Source organism: Simochromis diagramma, unplaced genomic scaffold (assembly GCF_900408965.1).
Source record: "Simochromis diagramma unplaced genomic scaffold, fSimDia1.1 OVJJ01000293.1, whole genome shotgun sequence".
In the NCBI taxonomy this organism is placed as follows: Eukaryota; Metazoa; Chordata; class Actinopteri; order Cichliformes; family Cichlidae; genus Simochromis; species Simochromis diagramma.
This window is the reverse complement of record NW_024386801.1, coordinates 15,130,596-15,143,960: the sequence shown is the minus strand read 5'-3', so window position 1 is coordinate 15,143,960 and position 13,365 is coordinate 15,130,596. Positions and strand designations below refer to the sequence as shown.

At 40.1% G+C, this 13,365-nt stretch overlaps 1 protein-coding gene across 21 annotated transcripts in view; it reads right to left on the bottom strand.

Moving 5' to 3' along the window:
• LOC120730035 (neuronal cell adhesion molecule-like) overlaps window positions 1-13,365 on the bottom strand; it is a 93,214-nt gene that overhangs the window by 13,212 nt on the left and 66,637 nt on the right. For 12 of the 21 annotated variants that reach the window (XM_040026111.1, XM_040026124.1, XM_040026123.1 and 9 more), the window contains 24 exons: window positions 13,055-13,210; window positions 12,243-12,254; window positions 11,574-11,679; window positions 10,806-10,999; window positions 10,322-10,444; window positions 9,727-9,897; window positions 9,147-9,203; window positions 8,011-8,122; window positions 7,707-7,891; window positions 7,388-7,522; window positions 6,967-7,110; window positions 6,758-6,869; window positions 6,511-6,677; window positions 5,344-5,491; window positions 5,032-5,156; window positions 4,728-4,754; window positions 3,838-3,939; window positions 3,112-3,309; window positions 2,748-2,818; window positions 2,288-2,513; window positions 2,021-2,136; window positions 1,731-1,932; window positions 573-695; window positions 9-185 (listed from right to left, as the gene is read on the bottom strand). In XM_040026111.1, coding sequence (XP_039882045.1) covers window positions 9-185; window positions 573-695; window positions 1,731-1,932; window positions 2,021-2,136; window positions 2,288-2,513; window positions 2,748-2,818; window positions 3,112-3,309; window positions 3,838-3,939; window positions 4,728-4,754; window positions 5,032-5,156; window positions 5,344-5,491; window positions 6,511-6,677; window positions 6,758-6,869; window positions 6,967-7,110; window positions 7,388-7,522; window positions 7,707-7,891; window positions 8,011-8,122; window positions 9,147-9,203; window positions 9,727-9,897; window positions 10,322-10,444; window positions 10,806-10,999; window positions 11,574-11,679; window positions 12,243-12,254; window positions 13,055-13,136 — 3,115 coding nt within the window. In that variant the 5' untranslated portion in view covers window positions 13,137-13,210. The remainder of the gene's footprint in view (window positions 1-8; window positions 186-572; window positions 696-1,730; window positions 1,933-2,020; window positions 2,137-2,287; window positions 2,514-2,747; window positions 2,819-3,111; window positions 3,310-3,837; window positions 3,940-4,727; window positions 4,755-5,031; window positions 5,157-5,343; window positions 5,492-6,510; window positions 6,678-6,757; window positions 6,870-6,966; window positions 7,111-7,387; window positions 7,523-7,706; window positions 7,892-8,010; window positions 8,123-9,146; window positions 9,204-9,726; window positions 9,898-10,321; window positions 10,445-10,805; window positions 11,000-11,573; window positions 11,680-12,242; window positions 12,255-13,054; window positions 13,211-13,365) is intronic. The other 9 variants (XM_040026117.1, XM_040026127.1, XM_040026116.1 and 6 more) reach the window with 6 other exon arrangements.

The following is a 13,365-nucleotide window of genomic DNA, read 5'->3' as shown; positions in this document are numbered from 1 at the left end:
TGACTTACCTTCCTCCCTGATGATGACAGCTTCCTGAGAAATGGCTGCACCTGCTCCAGCGCCTGTTTTCGCATTCAAATAAAACTTGTAGCGTATGCTGTACTTGAGGTTGGGCAAAGTGACAGAGGTCTCATTGGCAGCCAAGGCCAGCTCCTCCACTGGGCCCAGTTCATTGGAGTTATTTACTACAGGGGTGAGGGATGGGCGAGAAGAATAATGGGGTGGGGGTGGAAGTTGGGAAGCAGTGGGGTAAGTTGAATAGAGAGTTGGGTAGGAGGTGTAGATGGAGTGTCAGTGATGAAAAAGGTGGAAATGGAAGTATTTGGGGTGTAGGATTCAGAAATAGAAGGTAGGAATGACCAAAGTTGATTTGTTATTTGTGTGTTTTTTTTTAAATTTAGGCAAAAACAAAAATGCTCTTAGGCTACTCTAAGTATTGATTATCATTTCTGTCTTATGATCTGAATGACAGCACAAGACATGAAAAAGATTGACATACAAATCTACAAACTACATGAAGAAGATGACACTCACTAGGTAAAGATGCAAAAAACTTAAGAAAAAAGCCTCACCTGGCTGATATTTGAGGGTATACCCGGTAATGTGCCCATTATGGTCATGAGGAGGACTCCATTCAAGGGTTAGAGAGTCCAGGTTCGAGTTAGTGACTATCAGCGAAGTAGGAGAACCCGGCACTGCAAAAGGACATAAATAATGAAACTTTGCACAAGTTAATTAAAGAGCAGCTAAAGATAGGATGTTTTAAATAAATAGCTGAAGAGACGGTGTGTGTGTGTGTGTGTGTGTGTGTGTGTGTGTGTGTGTGTGTGAGGCGCGGTTCATTGAGGATTTCTGGGTTTTACTTTATGCAGAAAGCCCAGTGTTAATACTCAAAGTCTGCCTCCAGTCATTGTGGCTTGCTTATTTATATTTCATTCTGATATTTGACCTTCAGTGTGCAATAAAGCTTGTGCAGCACTTAAAGCGAAAAATTTCTCTTACTTACAAAAATTGCTTTGTGTCATTACAATTAGACTGGATGTGAGTAATAGGCGACTGGGAAATTTAAAGCCTCTAGTGCAAAAAACACTGAGCAACTGCTTGTATATTCACAGATTAAAATAAACAAAAACCTTTCAAACTCAGACTGAAGAGAATCATTGATAACTGAATAACTTAAATAGCCAGACTTCTGATTGTATGATTTAGAGCAGCGGTCCCCAACCCCTGGGCCTCGGACCAGTACCGGTCCGTGAGTCGTTTGGTACCAGGCCACGAGAGTTGAGGCTCAGGTGTGAAATGTATAGTTTTCAGGGTTTTTATCGGTCTTTTCACGTGTGTTATGAATAAATTTTCTTTTTTTCGGTACCGGTACTAGTTTTATTTTGTTGTATTTATCCGCAACACCTTAAAGGCCGGTCCATGAAAAATATTGTCGGGCATAAACCGGTCCGTGGCGCAAAAAAGGTTGGGGACCGCTGTTTTAGAGCATAGATCAGTTACAGATGGAAAGTCATCATTTTCTATTTGCTAACCAGTTATGTGACACTGTTTTACATAGGTAAAACAAGGCTGTCATTCAAGTGGAGCTAATTTGCTACCTGTTCCTGTTCCAGTTATGATAATGATGACTGAAACTATACTCTGGGTCATTTTTAACAAAGTCTACTCTCATATGAAAGAAAAAAAAAGACACACAGACACAAAGGGTGTCCCTTCCGATCTCTTACCTCCCTCGGGTGTCTTAAACTGCTGGGTTACACTCCGGGGGCCCTCTCCTTTTCCATTATACACCCTTACATTGAACAAGTACAGACTGAAGGGGTGGAGGCCAGGCAGCATGCCCTGGGTATGATTCCCGCTAAATACAAGAATGTCCTGCTCCATGTGATCAGGATTGTGCTTGTAGTGGTGTTTTCTCCAGTAAGACACCTGAAAGCATGTAGATTTAAATGACGTATATAGTACAACTGGTGGAAATGGTGCACATGTTACATTGTCTGCGGTTCTTATATGGTACCTTATATCCTTTGATATTTCCGCGTATTAAATGAGCGGGCACGGGATCCCAGAACACCTCTACCAGGGTGCTGTTTCGCACAACAGCGTGCACATTTTCTGGAGCTGCTACGGGCACTGTATCGTAAATGGGAAACATAGCATTACAACAGCAAAATACAGAAAAAAGGAACATACTGAGAATATGTTATAGGTTACACACACCAGCTGCATCACCCGCAGGCTCTTGAGCATAATCTTTTTTTTTTAAATAGACAGTCTTACTCACAGTCCTCTCCTGAGTAGCCGTGGGCAATAGCAGGGTCAGGTCCAGCTCCGTGGTCGTTTACAGCCCGAACCTTAATCTCATATGGAACAAACGTGGGCGTTCCAGACACAACAAACTTGGAATTGTTGGACACGGTCACTGTATTCCATTCGCTTTCTACCTTCTTCTGCCTCCACATCACTCTGTAGTGAAGCCCGGGACCATTAGACTGGAGGTTTGTCAGTGGCTGCAGAGGAGAAAGCTGTAATGTAACTTATTCTCCATTGGAAAGCTTCTGTAGACAACATGTAACAGTATAGGAAGCTGAAAATATAGTTTTGCTGAATGACAATAAAGTGAAAAAAAAAACCCATAAAGAAAGCTCATAAGACCACACAATTACAAAGTCAAGCTCTGCAGTATGAGAAGACTTTAATAAATGCGTGAGGATTAAAAGGATCAGCCTTATGCTGCTTATTACCTTCCAGGAGATTACAAGATTGTTATGTTCAGTTCCAAATCCCTGCACACCTGTTGGGTTTTCATCTGGAGCTGAAAAATATATCATTAAGGACACAATTAACACTTATTGGATGGAAAATCTTTCTTAGATAGTACTTATAATCTGGTCTGATTTACTTTTACAGACTTCAGTATATGTATGCATACTGAATCTTATGGTACTTCATTGTCTTTACTTTGATACACAACAGCTTTGATATGGCATCTGTTAGCCTAATGCATTATTTAATGCATTAGGCTAAGAAATTTATATATGGAGAATTACTTTATACAGGAAACTGCACCAAGAAGAGCAGAAATCACACAGTCAGCTGATTCTGTACCTGCAGGTTCTGTCTTGTACATCCTGGAGGGGCGGCTGGGATTACTGAAGCCCACCGCGTTGAGAGCCAGAACTCTAAAGGTGTAGTGAACATGGGGCGACAGTTTAAGGTGAGCTGTTGTCTTGGTTCCAGGGACCTCGGTAAGATTACGCCAGTGACCCCGATGGTGCAGTGAGTCTTCATATTGGATCAGAAATTCTGTATTTAAAAAAAAGACATCACACCTTAAATAGTGTCTGACAGTATATTTCCATAAATGGAATTAAAGCCCTCTGGGTGTTTTTTTTTTTTTTAGGATACTTTAATTCAAAAAGCCCAGCTTAACAAAAAAAAAAATCCACTTTCGGCAGCACTTTGAGGATTCAAGAAAATAGTGGATTTAGCCCGGTTTTTCAAAAAATGATGAGGGTTTTCATCACCCTGAGGATACTAACTGACAGTAGAGAAGTAAATTTTCCAGAAAAGTTTGGAAAAGTCTTTAAGTGCATTTCTTTTCTTTTTCTTTTTTTGCCAAAAGGCAGATTTTAGACTTTGTTATTGGTTACCACTGGGTGTAGCCAATTTTAAAGATTTTGTTTGCACAAAAACATTTAGAGCAATATAGGCCAACAATCTAATAATAAGGTGTACGTTCACATAAAACCCACACAGAGAGCGAGCCAAACAACACACACACACACACACACACACACACACACACACACACACACACACACATAAACATACTCTGAACAGGGCTGTTATGTTCATCCCCAGGGGTCCAAGTGAGCTGAACACTCCTCTTTTTCTGGTCTGTCAGTTCCAGGTCTGTCGGGGGGTCGGGTCGCTCTGGGAGAAATACAGCACAAGCAGCAGCATCAACCCGTGTGCTTGGGATTATATTCATAGTGGCTTCATTCTACAGAAGATGAAGGGTTCATGCTATGAACAAGATGGAGCAAAAACCAAAAATGAAGGACGTGTCGGCCATGTTTCTGTGATACTGAAACCATAATAGATGCTAATTTGTTGATTTAACCAAGCACACCTTTGAGTTCCTCCTTTATTTCTGTACATCTTCTACTAGACTGTGTTATCTGGGCTGTGATAAACATGCAGACATTGCATCATGCATATGAAAATCCCACTACATAATCATTCCGCATGAAATCGAGTCTCAGGCTCACACAGAGGTTAAATTGATGCTCATGTTTTGGAATTAGGTGATAAAGTGAAATGCACGCCTTGAATAAATAAGTGATGAGAGCAACGTGTATTTGGAAATATCCCAAGTGGTGCAACGGGGAGATGTCTTCTTTACAAATGATGTTTGCATTCGACTGTGAATAGACATTCTTTTTTGGCTTGAGTAAATGTTTCCACCAGTGGTTTAAAGCATTCAAACATTATGCATATTTGGCAAAACATTAAAAAAAAATATCTAAGCAATTTTATAAAAAATAAACTCTCAGAGACAAAAAGAAATAAATGCTGGAACATCAAAAATGAATTTAGAAAAGCCCACACACATACACAATAATGCTTTGTGATTTTCAGGTCAACGCATGCTGCATTTCACAAACACAAGCGCACGTCTGCAGAGCACATTTGGGTGCTCGTGTGTGCTGCAGGTTTACCGTAGACAACAGCTGGTGTTGTGGCCTCTGTCAGGTAGGAGGGCAGGAGTGAAATAGGGAGTTTTAAAGGTCAGTCATTCAGAAGGAAACAAAGAAAATAATCTGGCTTTTTTAGAATGAAGCACACGGATATTTGTGCCACTGAGTAAATCTGCTCTCGGCATTTAACCTTGAAGCGATGAAAGCTAATACAGTGGGTAAGTTATTGGACAGGTTACCTTTTCTAAGAGGAGCTGAGACAGAGAGACGTTATGAGTCTGTTTTATGCCTGAGCAGTTTTGAAACTGTGCACACCATTACATACCCACAACGGTAAGCTTAGCGGTGGCTGAATCGTGGTCCAGAGTGGTGTTCATGATGCAGGTGTACACTCCTGCGTCGTCCTCTGTAACATCAGTGATGGTGAGGCTGTCCGAGTCCACGATCAGTCTGCAAAAACATTCAGCAGATCACTATGAACTGAATGTATGTGTTTTTTCTTCTTTTACAACATTCAGTACACAAAGGATCCTGCATATATCCATAACAGTACACAAATACCAGACAAAGACCTGATTTTTTTTTTTAACAGCAGGCTTCAAGAAAGAAGACATCTCCGGATATAAAAAGCTCTGACCTCTCATCGTCAGGCAGCTCTCCGTCATCTTTGAGCCAGGTCATCGTGGGAATGAGCGAAGGGTCGTGTTTTACCGTGCACTCAAACACCACAGATCGGCCCCTCTGGACTTCTTTGTATTCTGGCTGCTTCAGGATTCGGGTTGGCTCTGTTGGGGGAAGAATAAAGAGGTCCAGGCGCTGTGAAACTGCCACGTGTTTGCTCCAAGCCAGGTTCTTATTTAGTAGCTGACAGATTCAAAATGCAAGTGTTGAAACTGAAGCTTGCCATGGATTCATTTTGTGCAAGTCACCTCAGTGATTAATTAAGGTGTGCTGACTGGTACATGATGACTGTCCGTGGCTCAAAATAGAACAGATTTACATTAAAGAAACAGAAAAACAGTTAAATATACAAGCAGTTAAAAATAAATAAATAAATAATTTAAACCTACTGAGACTTTAGCATACAGCCACCTCAGATTCACAGAAATTGGCGCAAAGAAAAAAAAGAAATAAAAATTCCTTCTTGATAACCACTTGCTACAACCAAGGTATGCAGAGGAGTATTGCTGAATTGACAATCAAACTGTGAAACTGACCAGGAAACTGAGGCTACAAATTGCACAGGTTCTCTAAAATTGGATAATAGACGTTTAAAAAAAAATGTTGCCAGGTCTGATGCTTTTTATCAGCAATTCAGGCTGTTGGTGGTGAAGTAATGTTGTGGGGGACGTGGAATCCTTTAAAAAGCAGTTAAAAACTTTTCTGTTTGAACAAGCCTTCTGTTGATCGAAACTTTTAAAAAAATATTTAACCCTTTGTATTGTTCATATTGTCTATTTTATTACTTAATTACTTTACTTCTTGGCATACTTCGGGCCCCTTTAGACCAACTGAGTATCATTCAAACTATTTACAGTAACTTGTAAATAGTTACAAGTTAACTATTTAACTATGTTGAATTTATACCAAAAAGAATTAAGGTAATTATAAAGGCAAAAAGAGGGTGTAACCCAGCACTAGAAAGGTGTATAATAAAGTGTAAAGTGTCTAATGTGTCCAGTGAGTACATGCTATACAAATGCATATCAAGAGTTTTATTTAGTATAATTTTTAGGCCTGTTATTAAAAACTTGTTAAAATTATTAGCCAAACGAATACAAATTTCAGAGAGGAGCACTCTTACCTTTGACCTCCAGGTAGACATGATTCTCATAAATCCCAAGACTGTTTGTAGCAACACATGTGTATTTGCCATTGTGTTGTGCTTGAGCTATGTGAATCTCTAACGTCCCGTTGTCATGAAGAATGTAAGGGTCTTCCTGCAGGATGCTGGACCGACTGTCTTTAAACCTAAAGCACAAAGTCAGTTGTTTTCAGTTAGTAAAAGAAACACGACACAATTTTCCTCTGTTAGATTTTCGTTCACTCACCATGTAATTTTTGGCATAGGTGATCCAAAGGAAGAGCAGTCTAACAAGGCCTGGTGGTTCTTGATGATCTGGTAGACTTTATTGGGTGGTGTTAGGACTCTGGGTGGCTCGGCTGCAATGAAGCATTATTGCCATGTTATTGCCTTCCAGGAATCAATATAAATGGAAATGGCATTCAAATGCAAAGGGATAGAGTGTAGTGAACTCACAGAGGACATTGACAAAGGCGTTGGACAGGACGTAACCGTACTCATTAGAGATGTTACACTGGTACACAGCGCTGGATTCAGGCTGTACATCGGTGAAGATGATGATGTCATCCTCCACCTTTCTGCTCAGATCCTTGGGTGAATCTGTTAATGTACAAAAGGGATTATAAGATACTGCATATATCTGGATAATGGAAAGAGCTTTTTGAAACTCATAATCACCCTTATAATGATGTTTGAAAAAGGTGGTATCATAACTCGGAATTTGTATAATAACTCACGGAAATATGAATCAATACCCACCCGAGGGAAGGCATCTACAATTTCGATTTTAATAATGCCTGTTTCTCATGAAAAAGGAGATCATCTATTATGAAAGCTGAGAGAGTTTGAAAAAAAAAAAAAAAGAGGCTGCACTTACTCTCTATGGAGATGCCATTCATAGCCCAGGTGATGGTGGGTTTGGGTGTACCACTGGCCAAGCAGGACAGCCTGCCACTCTCCCCTGGAGCTAGGACAAGGTTCCTGGGAGGGACATCGATCCAATATGGAGCAGCTGCAAGCAGCACAGGGTACAGAAACAAGCTGGACAATTAATCACTAAACCCACTGCCCTGTTCGCTTCTGTGAATAAATCAATTATAAGGAAGAGGGAGAAAATAAAGCAGTAGAGAGAAGCAGTGACTGAGCTCCCAAGCAGCTCAGAGTCTGATGGGAGCTGAACATTTCCTCAAGCACACCTTTGACCATGACGTGGATGGTGTGGTGCACCGAGCCAAACTGGTTCTTCGCTGTGCAGCGGTAATCTCCTTCATCTGATGCTGACACGTCCTCGATGTGAAGGGTCTTGTTGTAGTTCAGGAAGGAGGTGCGTTTGGAAGGCAGATCACCGCTTATTTTGGTCCAAGAGATGTGAGGGGTGGGCCTAGATTCACAAAGAGAGAGCGCAGACAGACAAACTGAAGATGGCAGGTGGACGCTCGTTAAATACATGACTTATGAATGCACTGAGCTCATGAATTAACAGCAGATTCTTTGTCTTACAATCCTTCAGCAATGCACTCCATCTCCAGTTTATCACCTCTCAACACCATCTTGGAACTGGATGAGCCAGATGGGATGAGGAAGGTTGGTCTTCTGTCATCCACAGGTGCCTCTATATTTACACACACACGCACACAGAATCATATGAGTGATGAAAGCGATTGTAAAGGCAAAGAAATGAGCACCTCGTCTGCAAGATTGAGAGCAAATCAGCTCCTTTAGTATTACTACCCTCCCATCACCACACAAATTGGAAAACTGAAACGTGTAATGGTCTGCTATATACGTACATGACGTCACTTTATCACAGACTAATTCTCATAATTTAGACTTTAACTTCTTTTTAATGCATTGTACTGTGTTTGGTATAAAATAAATGAATAAATTAACTTAATAAGCAGCACACAGAGAACTGCTTTTTGCCATTAATCTGGCAATTTAACTGGTGACAAAGTAATCTCCATAACTAGGAAAATGAAATCCAGAGTGAGTGTTTTAATTTGATGAGAATCAAGGTTTTTGCATGTTTCAATTTAGCCAACATGTGTAGCCACTAGACAAGGACAAAAAATGTTAATGGAGAAATGAAATGTGAAGAAAATTATATGTAAGAGAGTAAATTACAAGTTTGGAAATCCTTAGGTATTAAGATTGGAGAAAGAAAAGTAGAATTTTAACATGCATATTTTTACTACATGGAGTTAATTAGTTAACTGACCATCCAGAATAAATTTTATATGTGTTTGAATTAATATGTGATGTTTTTTCCCCAAGTATCCCAAGGAGTCCGTCCAGTTTAGGGAAAAGAGCATGCAGCTCTAATTTTGAAAATTCGTGAGAAGAACCACATGTTAAGAAAGGGGGATCTAATTGGATAGATCGAGGAAGAGTTACAGGTTGACAAAGACTTTACTTGGATTTCTAGGTTCGAGGGGTAGAAGTTAGTGGGTAAGACAGAATTCCCAGCTCCATGTTGGGATTAATCACTAGAGGGTGCCAGATCCTACCCCTTAAAAATAATCAGTAACGTTGCAGAAAATCTCAGGGTTGATGGGTTGAAGGGTTAGTGTTAGTGGGTAAGAGCTAGTGTGGAGCTCTAAATTGGGGGTTAAACACTAGGGGGTGCCATAACTCACCACTAAATAAATCAGTGTCATTGTAAAAAGCTGCCATTGTGTCATTGATTTCATCCACTGCAACACAACAGAAAAAAGACCAAAAAAAGACACATGCCATTTCACAAGTTGAACTCATCAAGGCAAAGAAAAACACAAAAGCTTGGACAACTTAACATGACTGAAGAACAAAAATTCACATGACAGGAAAAAATCTACGATGAAGAATGATCGCCATAAGAATCTACTTTAGTGGAGACAGCCTGCCGTCTTGTAGCTGAGATGAGAGAAGCCTTTGTTGTTGGTGGAGAATGTGTATACAGAACATATTACAGAAGTAATACTGAACGTCTGTTTGGCAGATAACCACGAGAGCTCTGACAATATGCCTTTTCAGTGCGGCAGCGACCGCTGGCGTCTCCAAGGACGGCATCATAGATAGGAAATGCTGTTTTCCTCCTACGCCGTCATGCCTGCACAAACTACCGTAAAATCAACCGCACACACATTACAAACGCTGCCACTTTCTTAAAGGTTATAACAAAGACTTGAGTAGATTTCAGTGCTCGTGTCTCTGCATCGCACACTGTGTCAGACTTACGGTTAAGGACCCTGACAGTGATGGGCTGTTTCTGCTGGATGGTTTGTGTGTGGGGGAAGCGGGCGTAGCAAATGTAGTCGTTCCGGGTGTCCTCTCGGCGAACATTGGAGAAGTACAGGTCACCGTTCAACGACTGAGACACCCTCTTGCTCTGAGGGAGCTTCTGAAAGTCTGAAATGTACAGCGTCACATTAACATTATACAGGAAAGTGTTTGGGAGAGTACAGGTTATAGATGCAGCTGCATTACGCTTATGGGTCTACATTTCCTACATAATTAGGTATTTATGCATCTAATCACAAATATTCACATTCTGATATGCAGTTCATCAGGCTGAAGATGAGTTTGTTGCCACTCAGTATTTTTCATGTGATAAATTTTAACGAATGAAAAGAAACCAATAAATGTGACAGCAGAAAAAATATATTACGATTTCCACATTTCCAACAGCCTAGCTTGCAAAATGAAATACAGCAAGTATGATTGGTTGTAAGATGGAACAGGAAATTGAAAAATAAAATCACCGTAATTCTTAATCTTATGCAGCAGAAACATCATGTTACCACAAAGAAACATAAGAGATCAAGTTGCTCACTGTTGTCCATCCAGAATATGATGGGAGGGGGTAGGCCAGCAGGGGGGCGACACGGCAACACCAAAGACACGCCCTCCTGCACTACGATTGGCTTGATTTTCTCCTTTGACCACAGGGGGGATCCTATATCGGTTGGAGAATAGCACGATCAAATCATAATTCGGCATAAAATATGGGTCGCTAACAGACTGGAGCTTGCATGACGATGTGGCAAGATGAGGGGAATGATCAAGAATAAAAATATGGAAGTGGGGAGATTACAAAGGTTCAATCACCTATATCTACCGTCGAGCCCAACAAAATAAAACATGCACCTTTCTACAAACAACTTTTACCTTCCAGGAGAGCTCTTAAGATGGAAATTGCAACTTAATCGTTAGAAAAAGAGAAGAAAGGAGGTGATTTTTTTCATAAGATGCACATGAGACAATGAAAGAAGAGAGAGAAGTGATTTTAAAGAAGTGATACAGCAAGCTGCACTCACTGGACTGTCTAACCACTATATTGTGGGAAACAGCGGTTCCGTGTTTGTTTCGTGCTGTGCACTGGTACACCCCCTCGTAGTGTTCAACCCTCTCTCTGCTGATATCCACCACCAGAGTCCCAGATTGCGGCTTCATGTCCACGTTGGGATCATTCTCGATGTCAAAGTGGGTCCCATTTCTTGTCCAGGAGAAACTAAGGAAAAATAAGACCATTATCATAAGAATGCAGGTAATTTTCAAGTGATCAAATCTGGTAATTCATATAAAAAATAACACATTAATAAAATCTGTTTTACCTATTTGGTAAATTCATTGCACCTGAATTTTTACTGTAAATGTTTCCAATTGTGTTCTTCAAAGAACTTTGTCAAAAGTTTTTCCTATATTTCCCGAGTTTAAATCTACAAAAATATTCTGGATGGTTACATAATAAACTTGCTTTGGGCTGGGGGAAGAATAAGCTGGGGTAAAGTAAAGGTTAAGGGCTGAGAGGTGTATTTTATCTATGAGTTCTTGCGAGCATAAAACCACAAATTTATGTGCATGTATGTTAGCTTGATGAGAGCTAACTATATGTTACATTCATTCAAAGCATTCAAAAACAGGTGTCAAGGCCTGAATGTGTAGGAGTCAAGCAGAACTTTTCTGGTATTGTTTAGAAAACCTGCTGAAAACATTTTAATAATTTGTGACAGGTGGTACCTGAATCCACTCCTGGGGAATTTATATATTTTTTTTCCATTTAAAAGAAATTCACAGATTCCTACCTGGGATGCGGTTTTCCCTTCGCCTCACAGTGGATTATAATGTTCTCTCGTGGGTCGACGATGTAATCTTTAGGGGACTGGTAAGTGATGGTTGGCGGCTGCGGCACTAAAGACGACCAGAAAACGGGCGATATTTAATCAGGACCTTTACTGCATAAGTAGGCCTCTTTTTTTTCTTTCCTGCTGCTGCATTGACCACACCAGCAGTGATTACCAATAACATGCAGACTTAGCATACTGAATAAAACCACACAGCTGTTTGCTGACAAACTGAAAAAAGCTCTCAGAATGCAGAAAGGTAGGCAGAAAGCTCAGGTACATTTCCTTTTATTGCAATGAGCCGATGCCTAATGTATTCCTGTCAGTGCTGCGGAGATAAGTAATGGACTATGACAAAACAAATGATATAAGGACTCATGCTGTTTGCAGTATTGCTTTATGGAAAATAATCTACCATTGCAGAAACACACAGAACAAAAACAGCAAACAAAGAAACACAGAAATCAATGCATGCAACATGCCAAGGCCACTCGAAATCACACTCACTATCCTGTAAAACAAATCAGACTAAATGCAATTCAGCAATTCATAACGAGCAGCTAGATAAAATGTAATCTTTAATATCCAAAAACAAGCTGCAAGCAAAAACTCAGATTCTTTGAGACTTACATCCTTCCAGAACTTCAGCAAAGAAGAAAGAAAAAAGAATAGTGACAGTAAAAATAACCAGATATTAGTTATGAAAAATATCCCCCTCAATATCTCTGCCTTGTAACAAGGTTCACACGTGGCTAGCTCTATATTGAGGAATGGAGGCCTCCAGTAGTCAACCAAATACAAAAAAGCAACAGAAGCTTCAGGCTGAAACGTTAAATGTCATTCCATGTAAGTCACAATTAGTATCTAAAAATTGTTAATATACAAACAACACTACATTTACATGGATAAAATGCAGTCACAGTAACTGGTAAATACATAAATTACATTGATGAAACTACACAGATGCATACAAGAAAGGCTAGACTAGGCTAGAGCTAAAATAGTTATTTGACTCTCCAAAATAATTATTTAATAGCCAATTTTCACATGAACAACAAATATTTTCTACTTTCAAATGGATGTGTTTCATATTTTTGTTTGCCATAAGAATTTGCAGAATTTTTAGATTCAGAAATTAAAAATAGCTTGTTTTCGTACTTTTCTGAAATTTAAGGCAAAATTAATAAATTGCTAACAATATTTACAACATAAAGAAGAAAAAACTGGGTAAAACTTTTATCAGCCAAACTGTACTGGACCTGGAAGACATTATCGGTAAATCTGTCAATCCAAAATCAAAATAAATTCGGCTTTTATGTGCTTGATTATCAAAATGTTTGATCAAGTAATAGGCCGGGTGACTTATCTTGTAACTAAATGCAAAGTAACCCTGACACTGTGCGATCACTTTGTTTACAGCTGTGTGTGATTTGTTGTCTTACGGTCTAGTGGGACCTCCAGCGCAGTGGCAAGGTGCACCAGGAACAGCAGAAGCACTCCTACATCCATCCTCCTCCACTCCATGATCACGTGAGACGCAAAGGTCTGCCCCCAAATTCAGTGACGCACCGCCTCTGAGGACACGTGCACTTTCACAACTGCAGGTGGAGACAAGAGAAGAAGAAACGAAGGAAAGAGGCTTTTAGAGACATAAGCAAGGACAGAGAGCGCAGGGCTGAATAGCACATCCAGTTACTGCTGTCATCAGTCATATAATGAGTTTTGTTCTATTATGTGGTTTTGAGTCAAAGAA